General features: G+C 43.3%; 2 protein-coding genes across 6 annotated transcripts in view; both read right to left on the bottom strand.

Annotated features, from left to right (window-relative positions):
• Positions 1-4,056, bottom strand: part of LOC117186153 (low-density lipoprotein receptor-related protein 4-like) — a 115,818-nt gene extending 111,762 nt beyond the window's left edge. For 2 of the 5 annotated variants that reach the window (XM_033386354.1, XM_033386356.1), the window contains exon 1: positions 2,518-2,780. In XM_033386354.1, the coding sequence (XP_033242245.1) occupies positions 2,518-2,569 (52 nt within the window). In that variant the 5' untranslated portion in view covers positions 2,570-2,780. Of the gene's footprint in view, positions 1-2,517; positions 3,051-3,624 lie in introns of those variants that run through there. The other 3 variants (XM_033386357.1, XM_033386352.1, XM_033386353.1) reach the window with 3 other exon arrangements.
• Positions 4,057-14,597: 10,541 nt separating this feature from the next.
• On the bottom strand, positions 14,598-14,892 carry LOC117186155 (60S ribosomal protein L38-like). Its single transcript, XM_033386359.1, has one exon. It carries the CDS (start codon positions 14,823-14,825, stop codon positions 14,613-14,615), a length of 213 nt encoding a protein of 70 aa, XP_033242250.1. The 5' UTR covers positions 14,826-14,892; the 3' UTR covers positions 14,598-14,612.
• Positions 14,893-15,098: the final 206 nt, after the last annotated feature.

Raw genomic sequence — 15,098 nt, 5'->3', positions numbered from 1 at the left:
ATTGGTGCACTCAGTCAGGAGCAGACCTCTCCAAAGACAAAAGCCAACTCCTACACATATGTCGCAAACATAACTGCAAACCAAAATTTTTTACTGGCAACACATCCATCAACCAAAACAGCTCACTCAGACTACTAGGCCTCACACTCAACTACAGATACAACTGGAATTCGTACATCAATAAACTCAAAATAGACCTTGCCAAGCACCTGGGCATTATCAAACACCTCTCGTCCTTAAAATACAACTGCCACACCTCAACACTTGTAAAAATTATGAAATCGCTAATCATATCCAGAGTAGACTTCTTAACCGCCTGAAAACTACGATTAATGCAGAAACAAGAGCCGCCCTGGGTGCATTCCGCACCACACCCACTAACAACCTTATATCCGAAGCCAACTTACACTCCTTGGAACACAAGCGAGATTTTCTAACAGGCAAAATATTCAAAAACCTCATCCACGCTAAAGACACCCCCTAAACTCACTCCCAAAAAACCTAAAAAAACGAGGGGGTACGTTGTGAGTTGCTGCGGACACCGCAACTCTACAGTTATACCCGATACTAAGTCAGTATGGCTCTCCTCCGGCAGACGCCGCTAATCTTAAACGACACGACAAAGAGTGCGTGCGAGAGAGACAGAAAATCAGTCTGAGCGTGACGTCGGGCGCTGCGTAGCCACTGCAAATTGATTTCTTGCTTTTGGCTACAAAAATGATTCGATCTGATCCAGATTCAGCAATCTGATAGATATGGTTGTTATCTATGATTCTGCGTTGTTAGTTTTATCGTATCTGCAATACTGTGGATGCAACAGATTCTCGTCCTTTGTGGGGGCGGAAGGGGGTGGGGCGAAATTCTGAGATATACGTTTTATAGTGAGATCTAACAGAAGTGCGGATACCAAATTTGGTTACTCTAGCCTTAATAGTCTCTGAGATTTGTGGATGCCCCAGATTTTCGTCCTTTGGGGGGGCGGAAGGGAGTGTGGCGAAATTTGGACACGAAACGGTCAAGGTCCGATATCACAGGAGTGTGGATACCAAATTTGGTTGCTCTGGCTCTTATAGGTTCTGAGATCCTTGAACTCATATTTTGCAATTGGCAAAACCGACCATGAAACCTGGGTGTTAGAGAGAGACAGAGCGAGAAAGAATGAAATGGTTTTCTTGATTCTGGCTATAATAATTATACGATCTGATTGAGATCTATACGATCTAGAACATATAGTCATACTCTACGATTCTGCGTTTTTGGTTTTATCGTATCTTTAAAAATGTAGATGCCACAGATTTTCGTCCTTTGTGGGGGCGGATGTGGGCAGGGCGAAGTTTTGAAATATTTTTGTAGCAGTGACATATCACAGAAGTCTGGATCCAAAACATCGTTGCTCTAGCTCTTATATTCTTTGAGCACTAGGCGCTGAAGGGGACGGCCAGACGGACGGACGGACGGACAGACGGACAGACAGACAGGGCTCAATCAACTCGGCTATTGATGCTGATCCAGAATATATATACTTTATGGGGTCGAAAACGATTCCTTCTGGACGTTACACACATCCACTTTTACCACAAATCTAATATACCCCAATACTCATTTTGAGTATCGGGTATAAAAACACAGACTGCTAAGCACGATTGACAGAGCCAAACAAATTTCCCCAGAATAACCTCATGCCGTTCTCCCCGATTAAAACCTCCAACACCAAAAAATTCAACATGACAACCATCCTTAAATCAACCGACATCACCCTATCCAAACACGATAAAAACACCACCCCACCATAAAAGGGAACGAAATTGCTGACACCGCAGCCAAAACTACCTCCAAACAACCCCTCATATATACCCCCAATCATAATTCTAACGACATCTCACTATTCCTTAAAAAATCCTCCTATCGAAACAAACAGACCTCCTCACTACGACTTCCCCCTGGTACCAACAAGTTATCAATCTATCTTCCACTCATCCTCCCCCCAAAAACATAAACAACCTTAACAGAAGACACCAAGTCATCCTAAACAGACTGAGACTGGGCACACAAATTCACCAATGCCCACTACATGGATAATACATCCTCCAACGCATGCCCACTGTGCCACAACCCAACCATAGACATAAGACACATACTATACACATGCCCCGCCCTCTCTCTTCAAAGATCCTCAATATTCCATTCCAAAATAATCCTCAACTACCTAGTTCAATCAATAGTATACTAGATAATAATTCCTTCACAACATATAATAACGTATAAAACCAACCCTGTACATATGTATATAAGTTCATACATACTCAAGTGTATAATTATACCATAGCGAGCTTAAGGCCTCAGTAGCTATAGCCTTGTTAATACCTAGTTTAAACTATTTATTAGCTTTATATAATAATAATAAAAAAACCCTCTGACAGAATATAAAATCATAAACAAAAAAATTTAGTTTTTTGAATATACACATTAAACATAAACTTATTAAAGTTATATTGTTAAATTCCAAAGAATACTTACACAACCATACAAAGCAACCCAAAGAGCGAAATAGAAAGGGTATCCAATACATTGCCACGCACCATACAAAAACTCGAACACTTCTAGGCAACGGTCGCCCGGTACCGTTTCTGGTATTCGAGTTTTCTTGACGGATTAGAGTTGTAGGAGAGGTAGCTATTCAGGTAGCCTGCGTGTTACGACGCTGGAATTGTGTCCTGAATACTTCACTTCACTTATTTTATGAGTAGGTGTAAGAATAGTATATAAGACACTTTTATGCGCTACAATGATGTTCATACAATGATGATCAATTTGTTTTAAGGTATTTTATTTTAACATATATTTTGCCTATCACTGATGAGTTAATTTTGAAAGTAAGGTCAAGCTTTATTAAAGAATGACTCCGGACAGATCAATTCCGTTGCCAGACAAGGTTCCTTGCACAAAGAAAATGTATGTACTTTCTCAAAACCCCGAACGGCCTAGTTTATTTTTAAAGTAAAGTATGTACATTTATTAAAATTTATTATGTTTTTCTGGTTATTAAATTTTTCGTCTTGGCTTTCTAAACTGTTAAAAGTTGCACGGTGACGAACGTAACGGTTAATGGAAATGCGTTAAGATATGCCAGGCTTTAGCGTTGTTGATATCCCGCATACATATGTACATATACATATGTATGTATGTACATATGCATATGTATGTATACATGTGCATATGTATGATATGCACATTTGAGTCATGTTATATACATACATATGTACGTTACGAATTTAAAACGATGGCTACATAATCTGAAATTCTTGGTTCATGCAACGTAAATATGTACATTTGTGGTGCTTGATGATGCAGATCACACAATCCAACCGGATATATTTATGTATTTTTATTAATAAAAATGGATACAAAATTCGTTATACATATGTATGTACATAGGTATCCCTATACTAAAAGCTTTCTTTTTATTGCATAGCTCCACTTGCATAAATATACAGTTTGTAAAGATTTTTATCTTTAATATTACGTAAATTGTATATTAATCTGTTTTTTTATCTGTCTAAAGGCATGTAATGTATATGTAATTTATAGCAAATATTTATATGTATATGTATTTTATGAATATACCTATAAATGTTGCATACATACAGGAGTAGCCACTAGAACATGTGAAGCATGCGCATTATGCACTTGAAATGTTTATATACTCATACATACATATGTAAGTATGCAAATGAAAATGTATCACATAAACTTAAGGTCGATTTCTACTTTTGTCTTTTATTGCACATTTATTTACACCCCGTTCGAAATTTTAATTATGTATATATTTATGTCCATGCTAGTAGGTGGTTAATCGAATTGTATGTATGCTTTATAGTTTGGAATCTTGTGTTTGGCACATGCGACGGGAAAAAGCACAGAGCTTGTGCCGTCGTGCATGGTAAAATGACAAATGTAAGGTATCTCGAGATTACAGCACCGCTCAGCTCAAAAGCCCAGACCGTGAAAGAAACGTTTCACTAGAAGTCCCCTTCGATATTAAAAGTTTCCTCTGTACACTTGAGCTTTAGCTTGTCAAATTCAAGCTCGCTCGCTGTACACGTAGCTTTGGGTGTTGCCATTGAGGGTAAAGTCAATTCAGTGTTAAGAAATTATATGTGAAGGACATAATTGAATTGCCACCAATTTAAAAATGAGTTGGTACTGTGTGAGCAGATGTACAGGGTTACGAATCGCCTGTTTTACCCGATACCCAGTCAAAATATATGTAATCTTATGATTTATATGTTATGAATATAATTTATACATATACTACATGTACATACATATATTTAATTATCTGCTTAGAAACTTGCCCAGACCGCCTGATCAGCGTCTCATGTGTAGGCACAAGAGATTGAAAGAGATAGAGAGAAAAAAAAACATGATTACAAATTAATATTTATTAAAAATTTCTACAGCTGTTGCTTAAATATAAGTGCAATATTTGTTGTTCTTGCAGAAAATAAAGATTTCTTTTTTTTTAAATAATAATATGTATTTATGTTTAAATACTTTTGTCTACCACTGTAACCTGGACTAACAGTAAAAAGTTTATTTTTAGAAATCGATTTGCGATAAGAAGCGGTTAACACATCGTTAAACTTTTTTATGCATTGTCTAATTTCTTCTTGTTGTTCTTGTCTAATTTGGTGATTTTTATTTTAAATTGAATTCAGAAGTGTCGGTGTGTAAAGTTTGTAAGCGACCCTTTAATCAACTCTGCACACTAAGCACATCCCAAGGGAACGGTGGGATTTTTTGACATGTGTGAAACTCAGATTCACACTGGCACCATTCACCATCTACCGTCCGTCAAAAAGCGGCTGATGAGCATAAAATAACAAATTTTTGGTCTGAATTAGAAAATTTACACAATTGTAAATTAGTAAATTAGTAAATAAAAAAATCTATATATGTGCAAAAAAGTTATTTTTGCGCTCCCTTAAAAATTGCAACAGCTCTGCTGTGAAGTTGGTTTTGCTGTGGCTGCTCGCAATTTTCTGGAGTATTTTTTGTTTTCTTTCCTGGTGCTCCTCTTGTAATTGCTGATGCTTCTTCTTGACTTTCAGCAGTTCCCGATCAATCTCCAGAAGGCTGTCCAGTTTTGTTGCTTTGGTGGTATACTAGACTAAGTACTAGAGCCGCAGTACTCTCATGCCAAAAGTTTATATTGAGATCCATCTATGCAGTCCATTTCGACTTGCGTGTATTGTTTGTTTATTTAATGGCTGCAAAATACTAATCATCAAAAAATTCAATACATACATACATTTGTTTACCTATTACCACCAATTTCTGGTTTCTCCATTTTTTATTGTGTCTGTGCCATTTTTTTTATTTTTTTGTTCTTCGAATTACGATTTGAAATATGTCTAGAGCACGTAATTTAAAAATTTTAAGGGATATCTACAGGTATGTCATGACGATGTCTGCACTTCTGAGCTGGACCAGGAAAAAAGTATGCTACAAGAGAAGAAACAATTCCCTATCTAATCTAAGCCAGCGTCTTAAAAACATCCAGTCTCTTGAAAGCTGTAGGACTTTCCATGGACTTCTCTTTCGTCATAAACTTCTCTCTGCTGAGGTCGAGTCCACTGCCCTCATCAGTTTTATTAGTTTTGCTGTCTGCCCATTCCTCGAGCATCTACATATACTCGGAAAGCTGCTATCAAAGAAGGATACCATACAGAACCATACGGAAGGAGGACTGAGGGTAGTGAAGAAGCCTTCCTAGGATGCACCGAGATCACAGATGCTCAAAAGCATTAGGACATAGCAACAGAGGATCAGTACTCGCCAATAAATCTGATAAACTTTAAGAGAATCTACTGAGCGGGTGTAAAAGCAGCTGGACCAGACCGAAAATTCCCAGCAATACTACAGGTGACCAAAGACCTGATCACCCCATTGCTGTCCGCAGTATACTCGGTTTACCTAAGTACAGGCTATATACCTATCCTATGAAGGATTTCGCAGATTTTCTTCCTCCCAAAAGTGCAGCCATATAAGTTTCATAAGGGGCTGGATTGTAGTCGCTCAAGATTTGAACCTTTTAAAAGACCTTTAAAGCTTTGGCCTTTAAACGCCCATTCACCACTAAAACTGAAATACAACAGTACATTTGTACAATGCAGCTCTATAACCAATTTTAACATTCTTGGCATTCGACAGCTAATAACAAGGGGAAACGGTTGCATTAGTAACTTAGAATTAATCCATAGAGCTCAATCGAAGATCATGAAAACTATCATGAACTGGGGCACTTAAATGAATGATCTGTTAAAGATGAAATCACCAAGGTAAAAGCAAACTAGCACACTAGCCATACACGACTCCGGCGTAGAGTTCTCCCCACTCAACCATAATAGTTAGGGCCGTTCTTTAAATAATTCAATTCAATTCAATAACTAGAATAAATATTGAATATATTAGATGATGATTTGCCTACTTGTCGTTAGCAGGAGATGCGGGTAGCAGGAGATGTCCAGCAGCCAGGAGCGTGCCCAGCTTGCCGGCCCATTAATGAAGGTTATGAAGCTCAACCTCAACCACTGCGCTGCGGCTCAAGACCTGCTGAGCCAAACTATAAGAGAATTGGCAATTGACCTCGCCATCCTTAGCGAGCCATTCCAAACTAGGGAGTCCCCTGGGTTCATCCTGGATGCCACCAAAAAGGCCGCGTTATGGCTATGCGGGGCCACGCATTGCAGCTTTCCCTCTCAAGCGCTGCGGCTGGATTTGTGCGCGCTAAGGTCGGAGGTGTGTGGATATACAGCGTCTACCTCGCCCCAAGCCTGTCGCTCTCCGAGTTCGCAGGTACTCTAGACAACCTAGCGGCTGATGCTAGGGGACGTCACCCAGGAGCCATTGGAGGGGACTTCAACGCGTGGGCTGAGGAGTGGGGAAGCGTGGCGACGAATGCGAGAGGAAGGGCTCTGCTGGAGATCATTGCGCCCCTGGACATCGCGCTCCTCAACCAGGGAAACCAGCATACCTTCTCCAGAGCAGGAATAGGATCTGTCATAGACCTTACATTTGTCAGCAGCTCACTTTTTAATTCATCGGGCTGGAGCATCAGCAGCATCTACACAGGGAGCAACCACAGGGCAATTATCTGGGACATAGGCCAACAGACGTCTAGCGTAGAGACAGCTGCGCCCAGATGGAGATGCTATCACGCCGAAACGCTCAATACGGCCCTGTTCACGGAGCTTATGTCCAACCTCACGGCGAATGGAAATGCTGAGTGCATGGCCAACCATGTCATGGAGCATCTGGAGGCAGCATGCACTGCCACCATGGCGCAGAGGAGGCACTACGGACGCCACCACCAACCTGTGTTCTGGTGGAACGAGGACATTGCCGGGTTACGCCGGGAATGCAACCAAGCCCAACGCCGCTACCAGCGCTCGCGCGGAAGCACTGCCTTTCTGCAATGGCAATCCACGTTCAGGGACTGCAGAAGGGCTCTCAAGGCGGCCATTAGGGATAGCAAACGCCAGTGCTTCCTCAAGTTATGCGACTCTGCGGAGCAGGACCCATGGGGAAGGGCGTACAAGTTGGTGACGAACAAACTTTGCGCCAAGAGGCAGGCACCCCCCATCGGACCCCGACACGACAAGATCCATCGTGGAGGAACTTTTTCCGTATAGGGCTGACCACATCGGGGATGTCCTTTGCCTCACACTGCAACCGCCCAGTCAGGCACACATCGAGGAGGTGTCACTCGAGAAAGTCGCACGCGCAGCCAGGAGCATCAACCCGAACAAGGCTCCTGGGCCGGACTCCATCCCGAACAGAGCCCACTTGCTCGCCCTCTCCACGCGTCCGGACATCCTTGCGAAGCTGCTCAATCAGTGCCTTCGTGAAGGAGTGTTCCCTGTGAGGTGGAAAATCCAGAAGCTGGTGCTTATTCCCAAGCCAGGCATGCCGCCGGGGACAGCGTCGTCGTATAGGCCAATCTGCCTGATCGACACCGCGGGTAAACTGCTTGAGAAGGTGGTTTGCGCGCGGCTGGAACGCTCCATCGCGGAGGCTGGCGACCTCTCACCGCACCAATACGGCTTTCGCACTCGGTGGAAAGGCGGCGGGAAAGAGTATTGCCTAGTGGTCACTCTAGACATTAAGAACGCGTTCAACACGGCGAGGTGGAGCTGCATCCTAAGGGCGCTGGAGAGTTTCGACACACCCAGGTACCTTCAGCGAATGGTACAAAGCTACTTTGAGAGAAGGCTGCTTTTGTACGACACGCAGGCTGGCACGGAGAAATACAAGGTATCGGCAGGCGTCCCGCAGGGTTCAGTGCTAGGCCCCACACTGTGGAACGCAATGTACGACGGCATCTTGCGACTCAGCCTCCCCCACGGAGTACACATGGTGGGTTTTGCAGACGATGTGGCAGTCCGTGATTAGTTAGAGTGATTAGAGTGATTAGTTAGCTCTCACTGCGTTCGGTCGTTTTTTTGCTATGTCGCTTTATTATTGCTCGGAATGCCATTCGGACGTAACTGCCGCTCAGCTTCGTTGATTTGAGGCTGTCCGCTGTTCTTCTTTGTGCCGCCGAGCGTTTCATTTGACGTGCATCGATTTGCATGCAGACGCAGTTAAACTTTTAACAAATCTGCCTAATTTGTTATGGCAGTGTGACAGCTGTGTGGTTGCGAATGACTCGCATTCGAAAATAGATGAGCTTAAGGTTTTGAAGCTTGAAAACCTTTATCGGGGTCTGAAGTCTGATTTTCAGACTCTTTCGATCAATATTCATGAGCGTGTGAAGCCGATTGCTCCAAGAAAAGATTCCAATAGGCCAAAGCCGGCGACCGACTTAATGTCTCCACGGTTAGTGGCCGCCACCTCGACTGAGGTCATTGACTTGGGATCAGCTGCTGCTCCCCTACCCGATCTGGAGGGCTTCGTCACAGTCAGAAGGAGGGAGAGGAAGAATCGGAAGAAGCATGCCAATCGTCTTGTTGGTGTTGCTCCGAGCTGCGAACAGCTGAGTGTGATGCAGAGCAGCAAATACCTGCATATTGGTAAATTTTCTACCGCATCGGGTCCAGAGGCGGTGGTGAACTTCGTTGCTGATAAGCTCAAGGTGCCGGAGGCGGAAATTTCTTTCGTGAAATTGGTCAAGCGAGATGCTGATTTATCTGCGTTGAAGTTCGTAAATTTCAAACTTGGGGTCCCTGAACCTATATTCCCCGTGGTCTTTGATGATAGATTCTGACCAGTATCGGTAAGGGTTTTCCGCTTTGTGCATAGACAGAGGCCGGAAGCTGATTTGACGGCAGTTAATCTGTGTGCAGCTGTGCCATTGCGGACGTCCACGCCGACTCAGAAAGCTCCAGTTCCATCCACTTCAAAAACCCCCAGTTAGCGGCGTCTCTGGTTTTATTATCGCCGCTTCTCCGCAACATATTCTACTTGCACTTTTTCACCTTTTTGCTATGAGCAACAGCCCGTTGTTTCATTTTTGGCAATCCTCTTCGACACAACAACAAAACATTGACTTTCGATCTGCGCTTTGTGCGATATTCGCTCGGCTGCTGCTGGATCAGATGACGATGCTCTTGCTAGCGCTCTCTCCCGACTACATGCGCTTCTAAAGTCATCATTACAACAAACGCAAATGCATTGCTTCGTATGCTATGCTTGCGCCGTCGCTGCTCTCGACATTTGGGAACAGTCAGCAGCCCGTCGTGCGCTCTTATGTGGAACACTCTCTTCAACACTCTCTTCAGCATCGTCACAGAGATTGGCTCTCCCGGCTGCTTCCCTGCCCTCTTTTCTGGACAGGGATGGTGTGCTACTGATTCGAACTTCAAAGCTTAGGCAGACTCTAGGCATGGGCTTCGCTCCTCTGACTCAGTTGGATATGGCTGACCCTCGTCTGGACCCATCTTCCGTGGCCGCTAACAGGACGGCACCGCCACTTTCTGAGACCGTGCCGATGGATGGTGCCAAGTCTATACGAATTTTTTTCCAAAATATAGCGGGCATGCGCACCAAGGCTGTCATCGTGGCTACCTCTACGTGTGACTTCGACATTGTCATTTTGGTTGAAACATGGCTCAATTCTAACTTTTTCGACAAAGAATACTTCGATCCTAGCTTTTTCCAGGTGTTTCGTAAGGACAGAGATTGTGCCAAAACGAAGTGCTGCAGAGGAGGTAGGGTCATTATGGCCGTCAGACGCACCCTACGCTGTGATCGGATTTGTCTCCTGGATGGAGACTCTGTTCTGGATCAGATTGGTGTGGCGGTGGCTGGCCAGTTGGAGACGCTATTTATTAGCGCATCCTACATTCCACCGAATAGCAGCTATGAAATATACAAGGCGCACACACAGAACATTGCTAACATTTATAGTAATCTGCGAGACCGTCAGCAGCTCTGCGTTGTTGGCGACTTAATTTTGGGTTCGTTGATATGGTCCGGCGATCCGCAATCGTCGGCTATGATACCTAGTAATGTACATTTGCCGAACGAGATTCTTTTCCTAGATGACTGTTTTAGTATGGGCTTAACCCAAGTAAATAATGTTTTTAATAGGCTAAATAAGATTCTAGACTTAATTTTTGTTAGTTCGGATGTAGATTGACATGTTACATGTTGCGAACTCCCCATCGCGGAATGTGACATGCATCATATGCCGTTGGAATTCTTAGTCAATTTACATTTTTATTCGCCCTGGGCGGAACCATATTATGAATGCTTCTTTTCTAGTGTAAGCCTGAATGCTATTAGGGATAGTATGTTAAGCGTTGACTGGGCTTCTCTTCTGGGTTCTCTCGCATCCTAGCACTGACACTTTTTATAGTGTTTTCCTGCATACGGTCCGTCGTATTATTGGTAATAATACTTCTAGACGGGGGCATGGCTCCTATAGGCTACCGTGGTATACGAAGGGTCTTGTGAAATATAAGAATCTTCGTAAAAAGTATTTTAAACGATTTGGTAAGACCCGGGACCCAGTGGACTGGGAGAGGTATGTGAAGCATAAGAAGGAGTTTGCTTTTTTAAGCAAATTTTTGTATAACCAGTATATTGCCGATGTTGAAAGGGGACTTAAGATCAATCCCAAACGACTTGGGATTTTATAAATTCCAAAAGGTCGACGAGCTCTCTTCCTTCAGATATGAACCTGGGTAGCTTGGCATAGTTTCGATGTCTTAAGCGCTATCCCCGCGGTGGTGAAAATTGGCACACTTGATGTATCGGAGGTGGACATTTTGGAGGCAATGAATGATTTTGATTATTCTAATAAACCCGACTGTGATGGCATTTCTGCCTTCCTGCTTCGCAACTGCAGGGCATATGAATTTAATATTGCCAAAAGCCTATGCAATGATCGGCTTTGTTAAGCGCAATTCATCCCAATTCAGGGACCCAGATACGGCGCTAAGTCTGTACGCATTTGTAACAGATAACGAAGCAGGAGGCTAGGATCTGAAACGGTAGACGAGCAGATGGAGGGTATGATCGAGATCCATGCACGCGTTGCTGCCGGTCTCATGGTTAGTCGGGTAGAGTGGGGGTGGGGTAGGGAGAGATCGCGTCACGAGCTCGAGCATTAGGAGCAAAGACAATAAAAATAAGTTTCGCGTGCGGTTCAAGGTTCAGACGGAAGAAATTTACAGAGAAATGACAGTGTAGGGAGATGAGTCAGCGGAACTAATTCGAGCGGGAGTTGCTTGCGGTGTCATTGTAACTCGGTATGCCCACCCTTCCTAGATCGCACCGGTCCAAATAGGCTGAGTAATGGGTAACGATCCCTAAAATAAACGCTCTACTTCTGCTAGGTTACGTCATCTCGGCGCTACATGATCCTTAATAACGGCAACAATTAACGGGAATTCATTACAAACAGTTTATTCATTAAACTTTCCTACAAGCTCTCATGGCTGCTAAGAGGGTAGATATATATGTATAAAGGCTACTGAAGTAATAAGATTAATTATATATATATAAGAATATCATGATTAAAGATCTTATTAGACTAGGGTCAACTAATTATAAAGAGTATATTCAGGAATAATGGCAATTACTTTACACAATACTTTACTTAGAAATATATTCGAATGGTTTTCAGTTTAAATGCAAAAACAAGGGACGGATGAATGCATCTTTAAAGTGCACAGCAATTGCTTGTGGGGTAATCCCAATCATAAGTTCGGTTGTCGATAGATTCGGAATTGCAGAAAGTTACATTGCTTGCGAAAGAGCAGAACAAAGCAAACACGTGAACAATTGGATTGGTCAGCGTTACAGTACGGCTGGGAAGTTTACGGTCGAGGCATGGAATCTTTAAGGTTGCTTCGACTTGCGTAAAATTTTGAATTCACATATAGCAGACGTTCACAGGTTATCACTCACATTACGATCAAATCCAACAATGAAAGCGCTTCCATGTGGTCGATGAGGGTGGCTGAAAACTTGTAAATATCAGTGTGTCAGAGTAGATAGGCGATACGCGCGAGTAATAGTTTTAGTTCCTTTCCTTCTAGCTGCACATTGCTTTATGATAGGCCAAACAAACCGAGTCACACGAATTTAACTTTTAATGTTAATCCTAGGGTCAGTACAATAGTGGGGTTCCAAAGTATTATTCTAATATGAAGAAATGCATGGGCATAGCCATCATGATCGAGACACCGAATGACCTCATCAGCAACGCAAACAGTATTACGGCACCGGTAATTGTCTTCTCCTTTAGCGTTACTGTTCGTATGCAGGCGGCGTAAGCGACTTAGCAATGACGAAAGTCACTGAAGAGGGAATAGTCAATTTCACACATATGTACATATGTATGTCACTGCACGCGTAGATATAAGCCCATCGACCGTTTTTCACTGGTGTAGGCCGAGCAAGGCTTGTATGTGTGTGGACCCACGCCGGTACACCCTGCGGTAAATACAGTGATGCTCACATGTATGCAGACGCCACGCCGAAAGAAGATTTGGGGCCGAAGACGGCTAACACATACTGTAGTCGATCGGTACGATGGGTACTTATATGTGTGGCAAGGTGACGAGACTGTAGGCGGTACGGCTTACGGCACTACGACCGGCGTTTCGTACGGTATTACGTACGGCCAAACCTATGGTTAGGTTTTTAAGAAAAAAACGAACTTTAATTTTCTGTTGGCCGGCAGTTGGGGTACAATTTTCACTCACCCGATGGGTTCGGCCTTCGCTTAATAAACGTAGGAATGGTCGGCTGATCTTTTGACTAGATCTTAGCCACGAGGGACACGCGGTAATTACGGTCAAGGTTAGAATTTTTCCTTTCACTGCACTACTTGAGTATTTTCCTCAGACGTCTGTCTGGGATCGCGAGTAAAATTGGAAAGAACATGCCCAAGCCACTCTCCTTCCGCTTGAGCCCTTGGTTCTCTCATTCCCCTTTTCTCACCACACCTTGACAGTAGCCGCTGTTAACTTATGTCATTTTTTTTTCTTGCGCGTAACTGCCCAAAAGGTGCAAGGTGCATGTCTAAGGGAAGGCGAAACCGTGGGACGGTTATCCGATATTTTTGGTTGGACAGGCCCCACTACACATTCCTTGTGCGCTCGCGCCTTGAGTACGCTTCCATGGTCTGGAATCCCACCGGGGTCGTTCAAATTTCGCGCATCGAGAGACTGCAAAGAAAGTTTCTGAAATTTGCACTCCAGCATCTGCCATTTTCCATTCCGATGCCGTCCTATGAGTGCAGATGTCGCCTCAAATCTTTATTTATGACCTTTTAGTGGGTAATATTGATTGCCTTGACCTACTTAGTAGGATTAGCTTCACTACGCCCGCCAGGAGCCTCAGGACCCATGAACCCTTTGCAGTTGATCTCCACCGGACCAATTATGGCTTTAATGAGCCCATTTGTAGGGCGCTTCGACAGCACAATGCGCTGCCAGCTGGGATGCGTTTTGACTTTTGCCAGGGGAAGGGAGCCGTCAGACGGTTGCTTGTGGATTTCTTCCTGTTACATAATTAATTTGTTAATGTTATTTTTTGTTATTTGTTAAGATAGAAATAAGTTAGCCTAGCCAGTTAAGGATTTTTTATTTTTTTGATTCCGTTGGCGAATAATAAATAAACATTAATTACATTCACTTCGACGACACGGATGTCCAAGTGGCCGTCAGGGCATCATTTAACAATATGATCGAAAATAGAATAAAAGCATTCGCAGACCCAGATAAGGCTCTGCCGTACAAGATTAATACTATAGCAACTATACGTACAAACGGGGAACCGGTGTACGTAATGCTATACCCACATCCCATGGGCATTTCCGATTCTGGCGAATGGCACTATCCGACCCTCAAAGTCCCCCTACAATAACCCGACATGGGTCGTTGATAGAAAGAGTACAGAAAAGAACGGTATCAAGAAGTAAATGCTGGTTATTGATTTCAGGAAACTGACTCAAATTACGATTGATGGTAAATATCCCATCCCCATAATTTCGGCTATCGTGTCGAATATGGGTAAGGCCCAATATTTCACAACATTTGAATCCAGACAAATCGAATTTATGAACTGCTCGTGATGATTCGGATACGAACAAAGCACTACTTGACCTCCTTGACTTGCAATCCTGAGCGCAAAGATTGCTTAATTTTGTCCGCTTTTTTCTTATCCTGTACCACTAGCGTGTACAAAAAGCGCGAGCAGCGGATCTTGAATTTAGTATTCGTAGGATTCTTCTTGATTTTAACAGCACGCGCATCTGAACTACGTGCATTATTAAGAAAATCTTTAACTTCTTTTATTTCTCGTGGCATGTTGAGTTATTTCTGCAGTTTCAACTACAATCTCGAAAATTCCGTATTGTTCGGTCCAAAGCAGAAAAGGAAAGGGGAAAGGAACAACGGGAAGTCTGAGTTTTGTAGACTTCCGTTTAGGCTAAAAAGCTCCTCTTGTATTTTCCAGAGGGCTATCGACGATGACCTCAGAGAGACAACGAAAGAAGATCATTTTATGGATATCGACCCAGTCGATATTATAAGTCTTCATGAGCCTTGAGGATATCCCAGGAAAAACTCAAGTTAAAAGAA

Source organism: Drosophila miranda, chromosome XR (assembly GCF_003369915.1).
Source record: "Drosophila miranda strain MSH22 chromosome XR, D.miranda_PacBio2.1, whole genome shotgun sequence".
In the NCBI taxonomy this organism is placed as follows: domain Eukaryota; kingdom Metazoa; phylum Arthropoda; class Insecta; order Diptera; family Drosophilidae; genus Drosophila; species Drosophila miranda.
Note: the sequence above shows the minus strand (reverse complement) of the source record. Positions and strands in the feature narration are given on the sequence as shown.